The sequence below is a fragment of the Hetaerina americana genome, unplaced genomic scaffold, assembly GCF_022747635.1.
Source record: "Hetaerina americana unplaced genomic scaffold, ioHetAmer1.1.p SCAF_3, whole genome shotgun sequence".
Taxonomy (NCBI): Eukaryota; Metazoa; Arthropoda; class Insecta; order Odonata; family Calopterygidae; genus Hetaerina; species Hetaerina americana.
Window position 1 is genome coordinate 85,124,030 of NW_027286874.1, and position 22,432 is coordinate 85,146,461.

Below are 22,432 nucleotides of genomic sequence, written 5' to 3' on the forward strand. Positions count from 1 at the left end.
TTCGTCAAAGCACCAAAATTATTACCAAATTACTACGCGAATGAGTCGAGTACTGGATCTACTTGCACTAATGAATGCATATTCGAGGCGTGTCTCACAATATGATCGATGTTGACGAGACTCGTCTTGCACTTAACGGAAATTAGTAGTATTGGGCAAAAATGACTTTGAAGTTATTTCCGCAAATTTATTGTTATTGCAATACTCGGCATAAACAAAACATTGTAATCCTCAGGTATTATCGTAGCATTTTTGGGTCCATCATTATAAAGGGTGGTTGGAGACAGGTAAAAGTGTCTAAGGGCATTGTTAATAGGGGAAGGAGACTGAGTGGAGTGAGGGGTGTAAGTGAAGGAGGTGGAAAAGTTCAATTGCTATTTTGGGGTATTGTTTCAACTGTCGGTCATTCCAATGTGTTCGTTGGTTATTGTTGGGTCTTGTTTTACGGTTTGGGGTTGCTACATTATGGGGAGGGTGATTGGGGGAAGAGTGGAGTGTGTGGTGTTGGTTTTCTGGTGGTTCAGGTGTGGAATGTTGTACACTGAGGGAGTGGAACGAGTGCAATACGCAAAATATACCTTGATGTATTGTTCTTCATTAATCAAATTGAGTAGTAGTAAATTCCGAACCCGATAAACAATTTCCTTTGACAACAAGAAATAATTTGCTTTGAAAACTTTTTTCCTTCGTTTCGTTTTCCGTAGCATCTGTGATGGAACATGCATTAGGGCTCTAATTACTTTATGCTATGCGAATGTTACTATCTTCGCTGTGTGAACCGTTGGCTAATGAATCCGCTCTATTAGGAATTCGCGTTGTACGCTCAAGGGCATTTGCCAATTTAATTTTTACCGCAGCAGTAATTCGTGAGGAATTTACATAATATAGCCGCTTATGCGGTCGACTTGAGAGAACGTGCATCGAATTCCTGGCAGGGAATCCTTTTCAATGGGCTCTAGATTATTTCGCGTTGTCCCGTGCAACTAATGATTGTGAGAATCATGATCCGTTTTGTGTGGATATATTCATGAGTGCATTTATATTCTCCAGTTCATCCGGACCACACACTGGACCCTTATGTTACCACAGTGGCCATGGGAAACTCAGTGCCCACGAACGTGTATAATCATCGTAGGACCGTCGTTCTCCAATCGTTTCCCTTAGGATTAATTTTCAGATTTTCACCTAGTTTTCTTTCGCGAATAGTAGCAGACCAAACAGAGAGAGCGTATTCGTATTGTCTTCATGTTTTAGCTGATTATCGATAGCAATTTCTTTCGAGCCTCGACGAGAAACGAATGTTCACCTTGTTAGATCGAAATGTTGATAGTCACGCCGGAATGAGATGGCATTCTTCGACAGAAAACACTTATCCGGATATCATTAATGTGAGCTTTAAGTCAATCGGTACGTTTCGACCGTCCATTCGAGAATACCCGAATTGGCGTTCTCTGATGAAAACGATTTTCTCCCGTGCTTAAAGTGTTCAAGTGCATCCGAAGCCCGCGGTTGATCAAAGGCATCCAGATGACTCGTTTCGTACCCCAGCAGGCGAGGCGCCATTCAACGTCTACCGAGCCATCTTTTGTAATCATGCCTTCCAGCGGACAGGGGAGGAGAGCAGGCAGGCACTGCACGTGGCCGGGCCGTGGTGGGCATTGATTGAGCGCAGTGTATTTTTGTGATATCTCTAGTCCGCCTAGGCTAGGGCTGTACGATGTTCATTTTACAACGTCGGCCGTCGATAAACCGGAAAGAAATATCGATGTGGTGCCAGATATGCATTAAATAGGTGTGCCGAGCGTAACGAAAGTATCACCTACATCGTAAATCTTAGCAATGCCTCGGTATCGAAAACATTTATGTCTTTAATATCTAAATTTAACCATAAAATGGCTTCTTTTAAAATTTAAAATCCTTGCATGTCACATATTGAAAGTATAAATTATATTGACAGTATTGGCAATATCGTTTATATTTTCTAAATCGTGCATTTCGCATCATTATTATATATAGAGCCTTATTGACGTCCATGTCGTCAATCTAAGAAGGGGCAATACACTTCAGGAATAAGTACCTACCCCATTACCTCTTGGGTAGTTTTCATATCAATCTCTTCCATATGTGGAGCCATATAACTATCCAAATCATATGTAAGATTGAAATCGTTCCAAGCGTACATCTACGAACGTATCATTTTGTCAATAACTATCGAACTATGGTTAGTCGATTTCCTACGATTATCCATATAGGCCTAGTGGAATAATATCGATGCTGTGTCGATATGTTTTCTTATCGCATTGGCCTTGCTACGAATCAGCCCCATCTCCCGCCGTATCCCTCTCCCTCCCCACATTCTCCCCCCCCCCCCGCTTCCTCGCTCTCTCACCACAGCCGTAGGTCTTTATTCCACCGCTCCCTTCTCACGAGCGGAACTCAACCGTGGCTCCTTCATCCCGACATTTGGAGAAAACGTTCCCCTAATTGATGTCTATGCGAGGGATCGCGTTGCAAAATGGAGAGGGGCGTGGGATAACGGGTTGGGGGTGGGAGTTGGAGGAAGGATGGGGCGCGGAGTTAATTTGAAAGTCGTTGTAAATAGAACGCCTCAGTCGGCTGAGGCTTTTCGACTACTGCGAGGTCTCCTTCCCCACCCCCCCAACGTACGCCCCGGAGATGGAGGGAGGGAAAGAGCACCCTCGCGAGGGAGCGTTTGTTGTGTGCTCCCGGGAGCATTAAAACCATCCATATCGTCATTTCTCTGATTTCATTACCGATCTCCGTCTCTCAGTCTCTCCCTCCCCATTTCCTTCCTCCACCGCCTCACCCTCGGGCGCCTTTTGATTCAGCCCCTGGGGAGGGTGAGCGGGGTAGTTTCCCAACTCCTTTAAGGCCCGAGACAAAGGATTTCTCAGTTTCCCTTGCTCCCTCCCCGGTAGCCCCCTCCACCCATCCATATCCGTCCCCCACGCTTCCCTCACCTTTCACCACCCAAACCCTCCCTACACACTCCCCCCCTTTGGCCCCCGCGAAGAGGAGCCAAGGGAAACAAACAGACGAGCAACACACGCCGCTCGCTCTCCCTCTCACACCCTTTGGCTACCCCCCACACCCCTCTTCGCCCTCCCTTCTCCCGCAATCCCCCGCGATTCTGGCAATAACCATCCCCTCCCTACCCCTCTCCATCGCCAGGTTCCCTCCTCCCTGTTATCCACCATTTCCGCGAGATCCCTCACATCCACCGCGATCCGGGGTTGCCGTTCGCAGATAATGGTTCGGCTCGATCGGCAAAGATTTGGGAAAAAATTAAGGTGGGGCGGGAATTGATTTCGTGGCGGGACTACTGCCACCGTGTGAACCTTTTGTTTCATGACCACAGAATTATACCGTGCATGTTATGCGTATCAATGCCTCTATACAATGCTCCCGCCGTAAAAGACGATCAGGGGAGCTGCGGTGAATATATTTACGGCTCTGGATAATTTACGACCGATAAAAATACTGCCTTAAATGTTGAAATTATTTAATTTAATTTTATTTGCTTCAGCAGCTATCCGCAAGTTTTGGCCATTAACAACGCGTTATAAAGATAAAATAACAACGGGCAATTAGGAACACTCAAGCCCTAGGTGGAGAAAAATCCACCCAGGCGGAAAACAAACCCGCGACCTATGGAGGGAGTTAAACTGTCGCCACGGAATACTGTCATTAAATTCCATTTACTAGAAATTTAATGAAAATTGTGCTCGGAAAAAAATAATTTGTACTTAGGTTGGTGCGACAGAAATTACGCCAATGTTTTCGCTCGAGGGTATCGTAGCGAAGTCGATCGAAGCGTTTTCGCTTACGAAAGTTAAAAATTGCACAGTGTTTTAAATATTGGGAAAAGTGATTTCCGCCCCGTTCGTTCATTATGCTTTTGTATATTTTTAAATATTGGTAACCCTTCACAATCAAAATTGTCATATGTCTCGTAACTGGACTTGTGCCGCTTTCATGGTTCGGAAAGTGAAAACTTTTCGACTACCACAGTCGGAAGCAGATAGTTATTATTCATTCAAGTCATTGTAGCTAAAAAGTAAGTAACAGGTTTAAAAGTAGCGAGAAAATTCGGAGTTCCATTTAATCGTATTATGTTTTGTCGACTGATACGTATTTGGTCGTGAAAGTATTTTTTTTTAACTGAAGTGATGCATTCCTTTTAATCACCTCAATATTACGGTAATGCGGCGGCTTTGGCTCCTTAGCCTTCCCTTCGTTGAATCAGACGTACATTTGGCAGCGCTGCACCTCTTCCCCTTATTCCACTACTCCCCTTCCTCCGCCTCACCCTCTTCTCCTCCGTCCCCTTTCTTCCTCCCCCCCTCCCCAAGTCTCCCCTTCTCTCGCTAGCCGTCTCACCAGCGGCTCCCGATCCAGCCCTACTCGTCTCTCTCTCTCTCAGGGATTCGCATCCCCTGCCACGCCCCCCTCTCCTTTTCCTCCCATCCCACCCTCATCCCACATACCCTCCCAGACCCCTCGTCGTCTATGGTGCCTTCAAGTGGATTGTCCCGAATATTTTCCCCGCCCCCAAGTATTCTCTCTCCCGCGAAGGTAGAGTCTTTCTGGCTATTTAATGGCACGATAGTCACGTATGTTCTCCGCACGATAGTTGCGAATTCTTAGAAGGCGGAGGAAGATGAATGGCTGCTCCCGCCGCGTTCCCCTTTGTGACAGCCAGGAGTCATTTCCGGAGAACGGGGACTTTTGATGGTATGCCGCTTTCAGCTTGAGAGTGAATCGAGTAAACTTAAAAAAAATCTTCCGATTTACTCTGCGGCCGAAAATCGCGGGTCCCTCAACGAGGCTCCTGAAACGGTATCTCTTACTATTGTGACCGTCAATTGTTACCTTAAAACTCCCTCCCCCCCAAAGTTATATTTGCACTAGAATATTTTTCCATGGAATTGAGCTATATTCTCCTAGTTGTAGTTTGTCATTAAGCTACATCTTTCGGTTGACCCGTCGTCAATTCTATTGTCTTTCTTATATTATGTTTTAGAGACAACAGATATTCGCGAATTGAAAAAATTAAAGATAATTTCCCCATGTCGAGAAAACTGATATAGAATATTCGCAAAGACTAACAGACGTGCACAGTTAACTACAAAATGTGAGGAAGGCGTCTCTGGAAACCAAACATCAGAATATGTCATCGCAAATGTATCAGTCCTACAATTCCTTCTGAAGACTATAACATTTTTGATGCCCGATAGTATATCAAAGCAGCAGGTCAAGAAATGCTGTCTTTCTTTTTGGGGCAGCCTTGTCAAAGTTAAGTAAATGACCTACTTACTAACATTTTATACCTAATTACGTATTACCCTCTCCTTCCTTCGGCTTTGTCACATTAATTTAGTGCTCCACACATGCTCTTCCTAAGCCTGCTTATGTCCTTTGTGTTGAGAGTCTCTTCTACCACATACACTTAGTATCTTCATGATATACCCCATCATTATGTCAAAGCATAACCCTTACCTCTTTGGTTATTTAATTCTCATCAATTTTCTTATTGCGACCGAGTGAGCTATCGTTAAACTTCTTTCTTTTACGTGCAATTTCAGGACATGCAATCTATGTTCTTTCATGTACCTCTCATTGCTCACCCTGCCTTTCTAGTTATTGGTACCAACATTCTTAAAGAACCTTCCTCATAATTAATCAAGTGTAGCCAACATTTATGGCTATTCATAAATACTCGAATTTTATTTTGATGTGGGGAGAATTAAGTACACTTTATTATGCTGACAATCTTACTGCCGAAAACATAATAAAACGATACAAGAACTCGGGAACAATAATTCATGAACATGTTGCATTGGACTACTTGACGGAAGGGTATCAGTTGTTTTGGTATTATTTTAAATAGATTTCGAAATTCAAATTTAATCACCAAAATCAACACTAAAGGAGGGAATTGAAAGTTAACTGTTTTGTTTGCAGAATTAGGATGTATTCGGTGGCTTGCCAGTTTTTTAAACTGGGGTTCAGTGATGAATTTTTGAAGTGGTATCCTGGTTAGTGATATTTTCAAGTGCGTTCCCAGTGTCTCTCAAGTAGGGATTTAAATCGTGGTGTCGTACCGTAACGGCTTAATACCGTATCAAAATTTCTTCCGCTCTTAATACTTTCACTTATATTTTCATATTCTTATCCACCCCCGTAACATTCGGCCCCATATCTAATAGGGCCAGTTTGTTTTTTCTCCCCACAGATCATCATCATAGGCAGATGGTCCCTGGTATATTACGCATTTCGTACATATCGCGCGGATTTCCTCATGCTCTCCCGATATTTTTAGCTTCTTCATTCCTTCACACCTTCCATCACCCTTCTTGCACTCCAGACAGCCTACTCTTTCCCTCTCTCCTCCCCGCTTACATGTCTCTTCTATCAAGGCCTTCTGCCTATAACCCATCACCTTCCATAATCCCTTCATAATGTGTATTTTTGCCTTCAAATTTCTCAGAGAAGCTTCCTGTTTCCCCCCAGTATGCGTAAAACTTCCTTGTTTGTCTTTCCCTTCATCCAACTAATTTCCTTCCCTCTCGCATCTCAAGAGTCTTTCACCCACGCTCATTCTCTTTCCCTAAACACCTATCTTTAAAAACGTACAATATGCTTCAAATTAATTAGTCTTTTTTTAATATTGTTGACAGTTAAAGCCTCTACTTTTTCATTCAGAAAATCATACTGAATGGAAAAGCAGAAAGAAAGGACTTTTTCCCAAGAGATGAGGGAATATTATTGCTGCATGTGTCGCTACGTTCTAGCATATTCTATGTTGTAGTGAAGCGGTTAATTAAAATTCCTCCTGCGGTGGAAACTACAGTATCTCATTTTAAAGTGTTGTCCCCATATTTTCACAGTGTAATTCAATTTGACTAGCCATTATTCTCTTCATGAATGCTGCTTTTGCTGACGATGTTATTCTTATACCTCTATAACTATTTTCACGCTGATTGTAATGATCCAATATTAAAACCATTTCAGTTGCTGGTATTTATTCTCTTGCTCTAGGAAACTTTAACGTATCCTGTCTACATTTCCCCCCTCCAGTAGCGATTGTTAAAAATGAAATAAATTTTCTCTCCTGAAATCACCCTGAGGTATGCTTTTCTACAAGAGCTTCTCTACTGCCATCCGCCCGCCAATCATTTCCCAAAAACTTTACGCTTGAGCAATATTCAGTCGTGCGCAGCTGAATAGCGTTCGCCATGGCTCTCACCCCACTTGGCATGACTTAGGCTCTAGCGCGTGTCTTCCTCGGCAGTTTCTCGGACGTTTGAAATATATCGTGATTTTTTTCCCGTTTGAATGGTAATGGGCGACTCACATTCGTGGAAATTTGTTGATTTCAAGCGCCATTTCATTATTTAATTTGGTGTCGGCCGAACTAAAAATGAACCTGCTGTGACCATTTCTTACATGTGATCAAAGGGCAATTCTTCGTAAACAACGCTCTCACTGCGTTTCCCCATGACTAACACATTGTTATTTTTGTGCGAGCTCTGTGAGGGGCTTCCTACAAAGAGCCTAATAGGCTTTAAATGTCTATTTTGTCCTACTAAAAACTAATTATATCTAACGCTTGAGAATGATGTGACGTGAGTGTACAGATCGATTCTTCCCCATTCCTACCGAAACATTATCTGTTCCTTATATTTTCTTGATATTTTTATTCTATTTTACTGGCCTGATATTGTAGGTTGGTCGAGCTTCTTCGTAAATTTTCTCTCAGTAAAAGGAGTAATGCTGACCAGTCTACGTACACGTGAGGAACTTTTCTGTCGAATTGTTCTGAAATATTGCTCGGTGAAAAACTTGATATTTCCATTTGTAAGTTCCACCTACCCATATGGGGAAATCTCAAGTATTTCTATCACTAAGGTATACATCGATTCCAGAGACTAACCCTAGAAACGGCCTCGTATATTCAGAAATAAGTTAGACCTGCCCTAAAGTATTTTATGATATTCCTTTAATTGAAAAGACGGATACGACCTTAGACTATATAAATAATGGTTTTAATGATAGTTCTCGTTTTATTTTTATAAGATTCCTTCTGGTTTTCATTGATAATAGTATGGAACATATAAAGAAAGTCCAACCTTAAGATTTAAGTCTTCATATTTCTAAGAAGCATTCAACGAACATACCAAGAAAAGGAATTCATAAAAAAATCTACTGTATTAGTTTAACATTTGAAAGTCAATAATATTTTATGGACTTTGTTGGTTCCAACTTGAGAGACAACACCTGAGGAATTACCACTGAAATTGAAATTAAATCATACACTTTACCCATGAAAACAAAGAACATATCATGAGCATGTTTATTCGGTTGTATAGAATAATGGAAGAACATGAATGGAAAATTATCAAAAGAAATTCCGATTCTAACTCAGCCTTCTCTATTGGCCGTAGCAAATCCTTGAAAGTAATGGATAAATGTTTAGCTAAGCGCAGCAATAAAAACATTAAATTCAATGTGGAAACATAGCAAAAATGCTTCACATTTTTTTGAGAATGGCTGCAATATCATTATTCAACGCATTATTTATTTTCACTCGAAGAATAATTTCATCTTGTATGTCCTTACGTAAATTGAAAATCCAAGGTTTCCTGTGTCGTATGTAAGTCTGAACCTTGACTTTGTTTGCCTTTTCTTGCTATGCGTGAGGAGTGTGAGATTTATCTCAGGATCGCTCTTGAAGGGACCGAGGAGGGTGGGGAATGCCATTTGTAGGAAAGGGGCGTCATTTGGCGGGGGAGAGGTAAATCGAGGAAGGAGAAAGATCTGGGCTGTTTTATTACGGCTGTCAGTGGTTTTTATATGTTTTTTGTTTGTTTCTCGTTACTGAAATGTGTTGAAAAGTTATATCGGAATGACGCAATGGAGATGGTGCTCACTTCACTCTGACTGCTTTTAATATCCGTCGATCTTGCGCCTACTTCCTCGTCCGGCTTTCATAGCCGTCATCTAACGAATCCATTTTGCTGCCTTCCCGATGCCGTATCAGTCTCCATGCTGCACCGATTTGAAGATAATATTATTCGAGCGTGTGCTCGAATGCAAACCTAACTGAGAGACACTATCCAGCGTTCATTTTTAAATTCCTCTCGATGCCATTTAATCGAAGTCGGCAAGCGATTGCGTCATTTGCAGCGAAATTTAGTGAATGGTAGTGGGCGAAAGATGGTATTTCAATGTTCATTATGTGAATGAAAATATAAATTTCGACTCCACCACTTGCATTCGTTCGTAGATGTGATTTTTCCAATATTCACTTTATGTAAAATAGGTTTGGTGACTTTTTAATGGAGTTGTGGGGCCACTCGCTTCGTTTAATTTAAAGTCAGAAGTGAAGATATGATTAGGAAATTGCGAGTGGAAAGATTAAAAAAGAGACGAACAATTAGGAGGTGGGAAAAATGTTTGAATTTTACAGGGGGTGTGAAGCATGGGGAGACCTCAAGCAAGGAGATGTGCAAGCTGAATATTACATGGACAGGGAATATCATACACATAAACTAAAATGGCTCATTCAGATGTTTTACTTAAGTAAGCGTTCCTTCCCAAATTACGGTAATAGTTATTGGAACAACTGATTTAACGATGGTTTTAAACCTTTTCCTGTAATCGTCAGGAACTTCAAGAAGAGAATAACCAAGCATTTCGGCTGAATTATTTTTTCTTTCTGATGTTTTGATTTGATTTTTACCTGGCTCGCTTCTAATTATTGATTATTAACTGAGATATTTGTAAATTTAATTCTTAATAAAACTAAAAAAGTGCGTCGATGCCTTTTGTGAAAATGATTGGCGTGATTACCCAAATGCAAAGTTCGCCTTTTATAAGAAATTAAAGACCTTGATTTTGTATCTTTATGCTATTTATCAGAAAAGTACAGGCACGATCTTCCGTGCTGCTCGTTACAGTTTTCTTTCCAGAATGGGTTAAATGTATGCATTGTCTGGTAAAATATTTGGGAATCTGATAAGTAAAGCTTCGTCAAGCAGTGTAATTTTAGGTAATAACAAGGTTCCTACTGAGATTGATTTGGCGATATTCTGAACCCTTCATGTGAATTTCAAGACCTATTCCAAGTATCAGCATGACTTTCCGATTGGCTTCCAGATATTATTCATATTTTGGATCTTAAAAACCACTTTGTCCTAACGACGCCAGTTATTAACCTAGTAAGGAAAATTGCAGCCTTTTCTCACATCAAATTATTTTTAAAATTAACTATAGACTCCTCTCATATCATAGGGACTGGTTTCAGATACGTGAATCGTATACTGTACCTTTTCCATGAAAGGCAGTCAATTTATTTTGCATTGGTCTTCCCTCATAAGAACCTTTAATCCTAATACATATAATCAAAACTGTACGAATTGCAAGATAACTGTGAGAGTGAGTTTTTTATTTGGATCTTCTAATTTAAGAATCACGTCCGTTACTCTCGTAATAAGTAATGTACGGCAACAAGCTTTTATTATGAACTAGTCATTTTTACCTCCATTTCTGAATTGTTTTTATGCATGTTTCCTCCGGGTTTTAATTCAGTCTCGAATTCGAGTCATGTTGAATCATGTTTTTCCGTTCGGTTTTTTCAGACCAAGATGGCGCCGAGCCGTCGGCCAATTCCGTTGCTGTCTCCAATCTCCTGAGGCTCTCTTCCCTGTTGGAACGCTCCGATTGGCGGGAGCGGGCTGGCTCTCTACTCAAAGCCTTCCAAGAGCGCCTGGTGAAGGTTCCAATGGTGCTTCCTCGGATGGTATCCGGTCTCATGCTGTATCATGACTCGCCTACCATGGTTAGTCCTCATATTCAAATGGGATGATTTGTTGTTTCTAGTTGGCCACCGGATGATCACCTAGTCGGGTGGTCACCGTATTTTTATCAGAAAACGCGTTAACACTTTTCACATGCTAAAGGGTTGTCTTTTATAGTCGGAAGGATTTTGGGGGAGACAAGGTATGTCATTTTACTGCGTTTCATTACGGGGGAAATGTACACGTTAATTCGGAATCCTACGTCTGGTTAATTATTGCATTATTTCAAATATTTCAAAAGAATGACGAAATTTCAATTTCGTCATCCATTGGTTTAATTAGTTCAAAGAACGGAGGTTGATGCCGTTATAGTAATTTCAACGTAGTTTTCATCTGATGAGCGTTGAAATTCAGAAATATTACAGCGTAAAAATCGTTCACCTTGACCGGGACTGGAACCCGAACTTGGTCCGAGTACTTAAACCAATTCAGCTACCGAGGTGTTCTATCATAATGTGAATTTAGGGGCTTCAATAATCCTTTTGAAGGAAATTTTAAATGTCCTTTATCACTAGTAAAGAAACTCGATTCAGATTTATTAAATCATCTATCACCTTCTCAAAAGGATATCGGAAAGTTTTTTTCCATTACACCGTATTATTTGTATCACCAATAAAATAATAAAATTTTCTGTCATATTTATCGACTTTTTCAGTAGAATAAACGTAATTTAAATGATCGTTAATCGTAGTGAAAAATGCTCTCCTCTAGGATGAATACTCCTTTTTCTACCATAAAAATTCTCTCTATTGGATAATAATAATAATGGCCGCAATAATTGCGTGTGAGGGGTTTTATAACTTAGGGGGTTCTTTCAAACGGGGGAAGGTGTAAAAAGGGCACACGCTAGCCCTACGTAGTTTTAGGGCGGCCCCTAACTGGGTCACGTTCTCTCTCTTTCTGCCAATCTCTCGACTTCCTGCTACGGTCTTATGGTTACGACGGTTGTGGTGGAAAGGCTGCTTGGTTTTTTCATTGGCGGTGAATTATGGGTGACCTTCCGTTTACGCGTCGTAACTGACTGCGCGTGATTCGCCCCAATTCCACCACCGGCCCCTCTGCTTCTTATTTCCTCTGCGTCTAATGTAGACACAGAAGGAATAATTCTAGTCGCACGTAGTTTAGTTAGCCGAGACCACAACGGGAAGATGAGGGCAATTGACCGCCAGTAGCCGGCGTAGGGAATCCTATCACCCTTTCACATTTCGTGTTCGCAACAATGGAAAACATCGCACACAACAATACCAAATGCCCTAAAATAAAATAATTACCCAATGTTATAAATCACGCTATTGTTCAATGTCCCAAAACCTCATGCCATTGTTGCGACTTGCTATGCCCAGCTCAATTCCCATCCAAGGTTCAAAATTTATATGGTTTTTTTGGGATATATGTACATTCTTCATAGTATCCTACAAGCCACCGTTCCGAAATATTTTTGAAATAATAATGATAATATTATCCAAGCTAAATGAACTACGATATCCAAGTGTAAAATACTTCATTACGCAAGCAAGACGAATTATTTGAGACGTATCACAGTATTTTTTCGTACCTGTCGCATATGCTCCTTGTGATCTTCAACATGGCTGTCATTTAGTAAATCAATTGTACATTGACATATATTTTTTTTACTTCGATGAAAATACCCTTAAGTGGAACATCGAGATCGCTGCCATTCGCGCAGTGTCTTGGTCTGTAAATTTAGAGTGTGTGGATTATATTTCCAGAATCGTTTGATTATTTCTCTCTCTCTCTATTAGACTCTCTGAGTCCTACTTTGTTTTTCGTGGGGGTACACTACGTGCTGTACGCTTACGTAGATTATATTACGGATATGAAGGCCTCTATTTGTTAACTTAATGCCGACACCGAGTCGCTCGCCCACCAGATTCCTTCCGCCTTTTAATTCCAACCTCGTAAAAAATGCTCTCTCTCTCTCTCATGGTCGCAGCCATTCCGTGAAATGAAGAGAAAATTTCAAAAAACTACTGCGCCTCGTAGTAATTTCGACAGTTTCATTTTTTTTAGTAAATTCCGATCTTTTTCTCACTCCCGGTCGTGAGTTCTGCAATTCTGTAAGGTGATTTCGGAGTCCGCGAAGAGATCCCGTCTATTCCGTTGAACTCGCTGTCTAATTTTCTGCCAGGATTTCTGAAATTAGTTGATTGGAAATTTATTGCACCAGTCTCATTCCCTGAACTTCTTCTCCGTGATAATTTGGTGACGTTACCATTGTTACAGTTGAGCGGAGATAGAAATTTACCAAGAGGAAAAAGTTTGATGGGGCGGAGAGAAGGAGCCGCGCGGATTGAAGTCAGCGTTGTGAAAGAGTGAGCAAGAAGGTCGGGAGAGTGAACCGAAGTTCCGCTTTTAGAAAACTTTCCTTTGGCAAATTAGTCAATGGAATTTGAATATTGATTTCTGAACGCGGGGTCTTCCGAGGAAAAATATGTTGAGCAGTTGTGGCGAGAAGATTATTTTCGTGTCCGTTATTTGTCTCATCTATTTCTACGACGTTGTGACAAATAATTAGATTTTACTGTGCCCAACGTTTTTATTTTTATTACTTTACGAAAAATGCAATTATATAATTAATCAAAATGAATTATTGGCATTGGGTTGGTATGGTGGACGGCGTACTGTCTTACCACCCAAATAGGGGCATATTCAGGTCAAAATTACTCTGGAATGTGTGTGCACCCCCTGCCAAACACCCTAACGGTGGCTTCCAGGGTACTTAATATCAAATATAACCTCAGACTTAAGGACACCTTCAAGTGGGGTGGGTTTTTCTTGGCATTCCAAAAGAAGGCACTGAAAACGTAGGGCCCCCTCCAATCGGATAAGAAGTTAAATTTTGTGATCCCTAGTTATATTGAGTATTGGACACACCGGGTGTCTATCCACCTTTGTTCCGCTTTCCGCATGCCCACCTGCTTCCAACTTACCCACCTTTCCCAAAGTGGCACAAGTGACCTCAGATTTCGGCTTCTCACCGCTAATAACGAACGCTTCCTACGTACTAACTAGATTCCTAATTACACAGTTGATTCATAGTTGGTCCCACCTGAATACCTTAAGTTGAACAGGCGTATCGCGTTAAACGTTTTCAAAATTCAAACCTTATTGTTAGTATTTTTCCTTGGTGTTACATGTTTAAAATCCATGTCCGCTGCAAATCTGTTTTAAATCCATATTCCAAATAAGTGTCTCTACGAATGTACTACTTCCATTTTGCAGATTTTATTTTGGAGCCTAATATTCCATTAGTTAATTTTAGAGAATTTAAAGTCCTATCTCGATTCATTATTAAAAGGTTTTTTTTGGATTTTTTTCACTGTCTCCCATCCAATGTTTTTTACGGTGTGATGTGTATTTTCGTTTAGTTTAAATGGAGCGGATATCGTGAAATGGAGGGGAATTTGTGGTAAAAATAGGATAAAGACAATTGTAGTAAAAATAGGAGAGGGAGGTTGTGTGTTGTGTTGGTTTTGTCGTGTTGAGAAATTGGATGATAGTCGAATTATTCAAGAGGATATTTGAGATACGAATAAATAGTTGAAGGGGGTGGACCGTGTCAGTCATAGGTAGATATGATTGAGGAGATTCTGAATGGGAATATTCGATCTCCATTTAAAAATATTTGTCTCAACAGCAGTGTAGTTCGCTTTAGGAATGCATGTATTTTTTGTAGGCGAAAGAATTTTTCAGACAAGGGAACGGCACGAAGGATATTTACCGGAGTCGTATGAAGAGTTAATTATAATATTATTTATTAAGTAACTTTGAGCTTATAATCCATCCATTCAATGTATATCCCTTGAAATAAAAAGCCATTAAGTGGTGAAGAATGCTTAACATTTAGTTTAGTTTTCGCGGGTGTTCGACCAAGTTAGGTAATCAGCTGCCGACTTTTCGATGGTTTTCGATGGACTCTGTCATCATCCACAAGGCGCTATGAAAACACTAAATCATTCACTGCTTAACTTTGATCCATAAACAACCTCACGAGAAGTAGTTTGCCCTTGCAAATGTACGAAATTTAAATATCGTTGAATATTCGCGAGTATCACACCATGGATGAACGCCATTTTGGGTGACGATTCCTTCAACTTGAATAAAAAAAAAAACGGTTTTAATGATGAAAAATACTGCTTTTTCTCGGCTTAGAGCCCGCTCCTAGTCATGCTCACCATGTCAATATGTTTTAATTAAGATTTAGTTTGCATGTCTGATTTGGCAAATTTACGAATTTTTCTCTACCTACGCTATGTATATCCGCCGAGAACAATTGCCTGGCCCTAGTGTCGCGTTGGCCCATAGAGATGCCTGCACATTTTATGCATATTATTTATTAGAAACATCCGATTCTTGATTGTTCGGCACCAATTTTTGCGTCTTCATTTTGGTTCGTTTGCTCCCCTCACGCTTTAATTGAAAACGTGCGTACTTGGTTTCGTTTGGCAAATAACCAACCCGCCGTGCTTGAATCAGTCGAATCTTTCGAGTTGAGTAATTCCCTAATTTCTTTCATAGTCCCTAGTCGAAATGTTTTTTGTTGGCGAGGAGGCATGCAATGTGTCCTTTCTATTTGCTCCTAAATCAGTGAATCATCATCACGGGGTATCAACGCGAGGATTGGCTGGTAGCAGCTCTTAAAACTCTCCTGTTATCTTCCAATCTTTTAATTCCCTCAAAGCTCCTCACACCGTCATTTTCCATTACCTTCTTCTATTAGTTCATTCCTACCTCTTCCTCTGTCTGTTTTTTCCTCCTTGGGAGAGGAAAAATGTATGACGTACTCATTCTCTGAAGAAATTCTACGGAGGCATTTCATTGAACACATTACGAGGAAGGAATCCATCTCCTTTCTTATATGTGAGTTTGCCAAAAGTGAAGGAAGTCTCTGTGGGGACTGGTCGGTGCGTGGTTATCGCCTCTCCATGCCGTTCCTTTTTTTTAACCTAGTATCTCCCCGACCACCCCACTGGTCATCCTCTGAAGCTCTGGCCGAGTTTTGGCTCCCAGCAATTACCACTCGCGCCCTCGTTGGGTTCTACCCGGCTCTTTTTTTTAGCGTCCACAGGCAGAGATAGACATTTTGTACCCTTAAAATGGAGAGGATGAGCGAGTTTGTGAGAATATACACCCTGTCAGAATTTCCTGGAACTTCATCCCTTTCTGTCATCACGGTTTGATTTCGTCTGCTACCGTTATTTAGCTTTTTAATTGGCCCTTAAGTCGGTGATGAAAGTTATTTTTAAAATTAGTCTTAAGGCTAATTTTATTCCGTGTATTCCAATGCAGTTCAAGACAGTCGCAATACAATTATTTGCGAGCAATGAAAGAGATTGCTAATTTTGTAAAGACGGTTTTATTTCAGTTCTCAGGTACATGAGTGAAAGGATGCATAAAAATTTGGGTATAAAATCTAATATTTTCGTAATAATAACAATGTTTTGAGTTGATTATGTATGAGTTATGGGCCATAAAACTATTTTTAACATTTTCTTAGCGCATTTAACACTATTTTGCTGACTGACGTTGTTTGATAATCAAGTAAATGTTATATAATTCTGGCGAATAAAATAATTTCTTTTCATAGTTCTGTTTTCTAAGATAAACTCTTACGATACTGTCCCGAGCCATTTAATGTTTCAATCAGGGTGAATATTTTGAGCGGTCGTATCCTGGCGTGAGGGAAACAAAAATTAAAGATAGGTGTGGATGTTATAGAAATAACGACGTAATGAGATCGAAGTTAATATTCTGCTCTCATTTTTTGATTTTGCGTCCCCTAGATTTCAGTCGGAATCTATGGAAATTTATTTATTTTATTTTAAGTGTATATTTATTTATAATATTTTTTATCTGAAATAAACATATTACTATATCATGGCTGATTACCCCTATTTTGAGTTTGTTTATATTGCTAATGCGGTGAACAATTTGAGTCGTTGATGTGAAAGTGAATGTGGAATGACGTCAGTTTCTCTGTCCAAATGTAAGCTTTATCCTCGGCTGAATGGATGGTGCTACCTCTTACTTCAATTTTACCCATGGCCGATGCGGTTTCGTAATATGTGAAAGAAAATATATGCTCTGAATACTTATCTTTCAAATCCCTCCCAATTCCCTCCTTCTATGCATTGCCCATATTATCAGCGCGCCCGGCACTTGTTGATGTTGTGTCGTGGTAACCAGGGAAAATATTTATGGGCGGACAAATTACGCGGAAATCAGCTTTCGAAAGTAAGTGAATCATGGACTCAGTTTTACGAATCTAAATTAACACTTTGGAGCACGTCTGGAAATGTATCACTCATATCGTGACTCGAATTACAAAAACGCATGACGAGAATGCCGATTGTTGCGTTAAATAAGCTGCATTTTTAAAAATTGAAATGTGCTAAAAAAATTGAAAGTTTTGTTGGTGTCATGTGCATTCAGGTACAGACAGAATCTTTTTATGGACCAAGGAGTTTTGTTTACATCTACATAGAACACTTGTATATTTTTCGACGTTAGATATAAAGATTATTGTTAGTCACTGTTATGGTTTCTTTGGATTGCCCTTACAAATTAAAAACTTCTTACTCAGTGCTTTTGTATTTTGTGGAAGTAATCATTGCTATTACTTTTATAAATAAAAAACTAATTATTTTAATATTATGTACTTCGATAGGTTCTGTAGCATTTCTGTAAACATTATATGGAGAGGAAACAATTTTTTTTGCTCGCTGTATTTGCTTTTCTATCCACTGTAAGATTCAATTCTCATTCGCGACGTTGTATCAATTTCGGATTCTCCGCATAGAATCGCGTCGGGAGATGATAGCGTTCGCAGCCGACGGTGAAAAATGTGCGTCTCTAACCTCTTCTCCTCGTCTCTTTTTAGGTCTACGTGGCTGGTTACAACGAGGACCCGGAAGGTGCAGCCGCCCTCCTGAAGGCGGCCCAGACGAAGCTGGTGGCGGGGCGGGTGATGGCCGTGGCGGACGGTCCGAAGGACAACCCTGAGGGCGGGCTGCTGCAATCGCGTAATGACGCCGTCAAGAGGATGAGGGCGCTCAACGGGAAGGCGGCGGCATACGTGTGCCGCCAGCACGTGTGCTCTCTACCCGTCACCAGCATCAAGGCCCTCGTCAGTCTCCTCGAGTCCCCAGACGTGAAGAGCGCCGCCATGGCGGTGGGCCTCGAAGCCGGGATGTCCCTGAGGCCCCCGAAGGTCTAATGGGGAAGGGCCCACCCTCATGACGCAGCCGGACCCCATCGTTGCCTCTCTCCACCCTCCATCCCTCCGTTCTATTTTAAATGGTCTGCGCGACTTCGATAGTTATTCTCCCATATATAAGTGTAAGCTTAAGTGAATGCTGATTATATGTAGTATTTATCGTTAAACAAGCTGTAAAACAACCTGTTTGGCATCTACGTTTCAAGATCCTGTGTTCGTCTGTATTTTTTTTCTTTAACGTCCGCCGTATTTTCGATGTAGTTTTAATTATATATTCGAATGAAGCTGTTTTGTCCCGAGTTCGCCGATGCTTGAATAACTTTTGTCTCTGCATCTTACAGATTTCTCCCGTGTAATCAAAAGGAGTTCGCGCCAGACTCGGGCGCGATGATTGTTTGCGCGCTCATATATGCCATGCCTTATTGGTAAAGTGTTTTCTGATTGATCTGGCAATAATTTTATTGAAATGCAAATATTCGTTATTTTTTAATAAGATTTGTGATAAGAGCTCTTTAAGGATTCGTATAACGATCTGGTGTTATTTTTTTAGTGGGATTGATCTGATTTATTGCCCGGTGTTGCCCTCGTAGAAAGGGGTGCATGTGCTAATTGTTCCCGCACAATCTTGGACTACTCTGGATTAAGTTGTAGTTTATGAGAAGAATCTGGTTATCATCCGCGAGGCGGAAAGTTTTTAAAAATGTTGCCTGACTTCCTACGTCGCGCAAGCCTTTTACTTGCAGGAGTCATATATTTTTCCTGCGAGTAATCTGCCTTTCTGTGACCTTGTTAGTTTTTTCACGTAGAAATTTTAGTGGTACCTCCAATTATTTCATTCCCGAACGCGATATTTCAATTGTAGCTCTCAGAGAAACGCTGCTAAGAAATAAAACCCTAAAATGAAATTTTGAAAGTTTAGCTCCAATTTTAGACGGAATGTTTCCTGTTTAAGGGATTGCGACTCTTGGCTATAACTTTGAGACTCAAAGATATTTTCAAGAGTCACCTTAGGTATTCAGCTCTAGAAAACGGAGGAGTACTATGAGATGAAATCGAAATGTGCTTCTTGTGAAATCAATTGTTACAGACATTTTTTATTGATGATGCGTTGTGCAATCCTCGTTGTATTTCTCGGGCAGCTAGTCTCACCTCTTCTCACATGTATCTCGAATTGTTTAGTATTTGACTAGTATTTTAGTGCGCGCCTTATAAAATAGTTTCTTTTAAGTAAATGAAGATCTGTCTGTTGAACCCTGTTTATCATCTGCAATTCTCTGCATATTTATTTGTAATTGACCGCTTATGATTATATAACTAATCCCATGTGCACGTTCACCAAAATGTATAAAGTGGCAGGGAAAAAATTGAATAGACGTTTACCGCTCACGTTGTGAATTATGTATAGATATAAATATTTGTGTTGTGAATTTTGTTACCTGATGGCCATTCCCTCAAGCTCTAATTACCATTATTTTTATTTCCCCATTGCACGTTCAATCCACATGGAGCCTCAACACCAAGCAAATATCTGTGATCACCATGGGAACGGCTGTCTTTCCTTCTGAGGGCAAAGCCCCTTCGTCGCGTTTCGTTTCAAAATACTTATAATTGGGTTTCTTCGAGGAATAAATATGAGTTTTCTTCCCTTGATTTTTTTTCATCTCTGGTGATGGGATTTCCTTATACGTAGGTGACTGGAAGAAACGATTCCCTTTCATCGATTTTCGGAAGTGTGGGTTAATTTAATTAAAAAAATAATGTGTGCAAATACATTTTTCTGTCCTGTTCTTCATTGTCCTGCGTCCGCATTATGTTAAACTGTAACTTGAAGAAGAATAAAAGTAAATATTTTTTGCTGAGAATATGCTGCTTCCACCTATCCGCACGTTCAATTTCCCTAGCATTTATAAATTTAATATTGTTTTTTTATTAATGTAGAGTCGGAAGACGTTTTTCCTAGCAGAATAAATTTAATATTGTTCATTGGTGGTGGGCTTGTTCTCTTACGGTTATGAAAGCAAGTTTCCTGAAAAATAATTAGTGGTACCAATTTCATCAATGAAATTGATCTGCGGTTAAATGAACTTAAGGTTGAAATACAATAGAAACTGAATGCTGTACAAGATACCCATCTTAATATAGCTTACAATGTAGCAACGGGAAAAAGGTCAGCTATATTTGATCAAGTTTGACTAATGCTGAGATATTCTTGAGAAGGGAGGTTTGAATGAAGTGTATTTGACTTTTTAACTCACTTCTTTGAATTGTAATTAAAGCTATGAAAAGTAATGCTGTTTGTAGTATAAGATTTTTTTAGGTAGCCATAGATACGTTGCATGGCATTTATTCATTCATTTTAGAATTGTGTTGGGAATAATATCTTTATAATATTTCCCAAGCCGCATTTAGCGGAAGTTTTCAGGATACCAGGCTTTCGTGTACTCATGTATACATAAATCTGGGGATATATTTGAACTTGCTTAAAGAAAAATACACATTGCAAGCCTAGCTGCTGAATGCAATCATGGATGTGTTGGAATAAAGTTTTAAATATTACTTTTTTAATTAAGTGCTACATATGATTTTCTTATGAATAAATATCGTGCGAGGGAAGAACGAGTAGTTGAATCTGTGAAGAGCTTGTCTCTGATTTTATCCTGGTGGTCCGAATCTGTTAATGTAAATTGGAGTCATAATAATTTCTTCGGTGTTACCGGTAAACTCGGTTCTGGACTCTAATCATATTCTCAATCTTTCTTTTTCTCTTCGTGATATAGGGCCTTCATCCTGATTCATTCGACGTTCCCCTCACGATTACTTGTTATTCCTGGCAACAAACCTATCGCATTTTCTTCATAGCATTTCCAATAGCTCAATAAATAATTTCTCCTAATTACTTGCCACGTGTTTCAAGTGTGGCCTTATATTAGAGAACAGAGTTCATATTCGCAAACGTCGGCGACCACGCTTCCTTGCCGACGTCGATACTTGGGCGAGTCTTCCCCTCGCGTCACGAAATGCTCGGACCCGCACCTGATGTCTCGGGAGGGACTTGTGACAGTATCGAGCGACTGCTCGGGGGAATCTCGAGGAGGCGAATGCGTAAAAGTGATGGAACAATTGTTGCCGGGAGATGTGGTCGGTCTTCCAATGTTGGAAAACTTGAGGTGAGTTGGCTCGGAAGTTATTCCGGTGTGACGCGTGGAGTTGCCCATACCTGCCGAGTGGAAGCAACGCTCTTGAAGGCCTTTCACACTGCGTGTGTTCCCAGCGACGACGGCGCGTGTAATCTTTCCCCCTGGCACGTTGCATAACATCCGTTCCTCGCTAACTTTTGCTAATCGCCAGCACCACTCTTAGCGTATTCCTCCTTTTCTGAGAACTCCTTCCTTACGCCTCTCCATCTCTCTCCCCTCTTCGTTCCCTCACCAGCTGAATTATGGCGGAAGTGGGTGAACTCTTAGCTCAACTTAGTGGCGTTGGAAAATTGGGTGAATAAGTGGTGTTCTCTTTAACTTTTCGTTGTGATAAGTGCTTCTTCTGCAATGCAGTAAATGTTCCTTTTGATTCGTCGTATAGTTGTTACGTAATACATTCTGGTTCAATGGCACCAAAGAAGAGTGAAGTTGGGTACACCCTTCGTTATATGAGAGATATTGATATAATGCTATCCAAAAGAACTTGCTATCGATACTTGTGTTAAATTCTCCAAGCAACCGTAAGCCATTTTCACAGTCCGTTGTTGCTATGAAAGATAAGTCAGCAAGCGCGCAGGATTCTAATCGCAGTAAATAAAAATTTCCGGCTAGATAATTACCTAGTTCCTTTGTACATGTATTTTAATATACATATATTGTACACCATGCAGTAGAGCATGATCAAAACTTGAACGGCCTTTGCCTCGACTATAACTGTGAGTTAAGCTTACCAAAGTATAACTAATTGTCAGGGATGTACATGTATAACTAATATGCAACACGAGAATTTTGGACGAACTAAGCCTATTTTATATGTGAGCGTCGTTGTCAATTCCGATGGTAAATTTCATGATTTATATGAATTAAAAAGAAAAAACAATGAAGTAGGTCTAACAAATATGATAATATCATAAACTGCGAACGGTATAAAAAGAGGAGCGATAGTTTACTTTATTAACTTTGTTAACTTTATTTCCAGTTTTAAATGTAGTAAAATTTTAAAATGTGCTACGTAAATTCGCAAAGTGACCTTAATATATATTTCAATTATTGGGTAGCATCTAAACAACCATATCTAACGAGATAGTGACTTATTCAGTGAACTTTGTTGATTC

The 22,432-nt window shown here is 40.3% G+C and overlaps 1 protein-coding gene across 1 annotated transcript in view; it reads left to right on the forward strand.

Annotated features, from left to right (window-relative positions):
* LOC139690898 (spermatogenesis-associated protein 20) overlaps positions 1–19,982 on the forward strand; it is a 441,994-nt gene extending 422,012 nt beyond the window's left edge. Inside the window, exons 12-13 of the mRNA XM_071588518.1 lie at positions 10,665–10,864; positions 17,785–19,982. Coding sequence (XP_071444619.1) covers positions 10,665–10,864; positions 17,785–18,120 — 536 coding nt within the window. The 3' untranslated portion in view covers positions 18,121–19,982. The remainder of the gene's footprint in view (positions 1–10,664; positions 10,865–17,784) is intronic.
* The last annotated feature ends 2,450 nt before the right edge of the window (positions 19,983–22,432 follow it).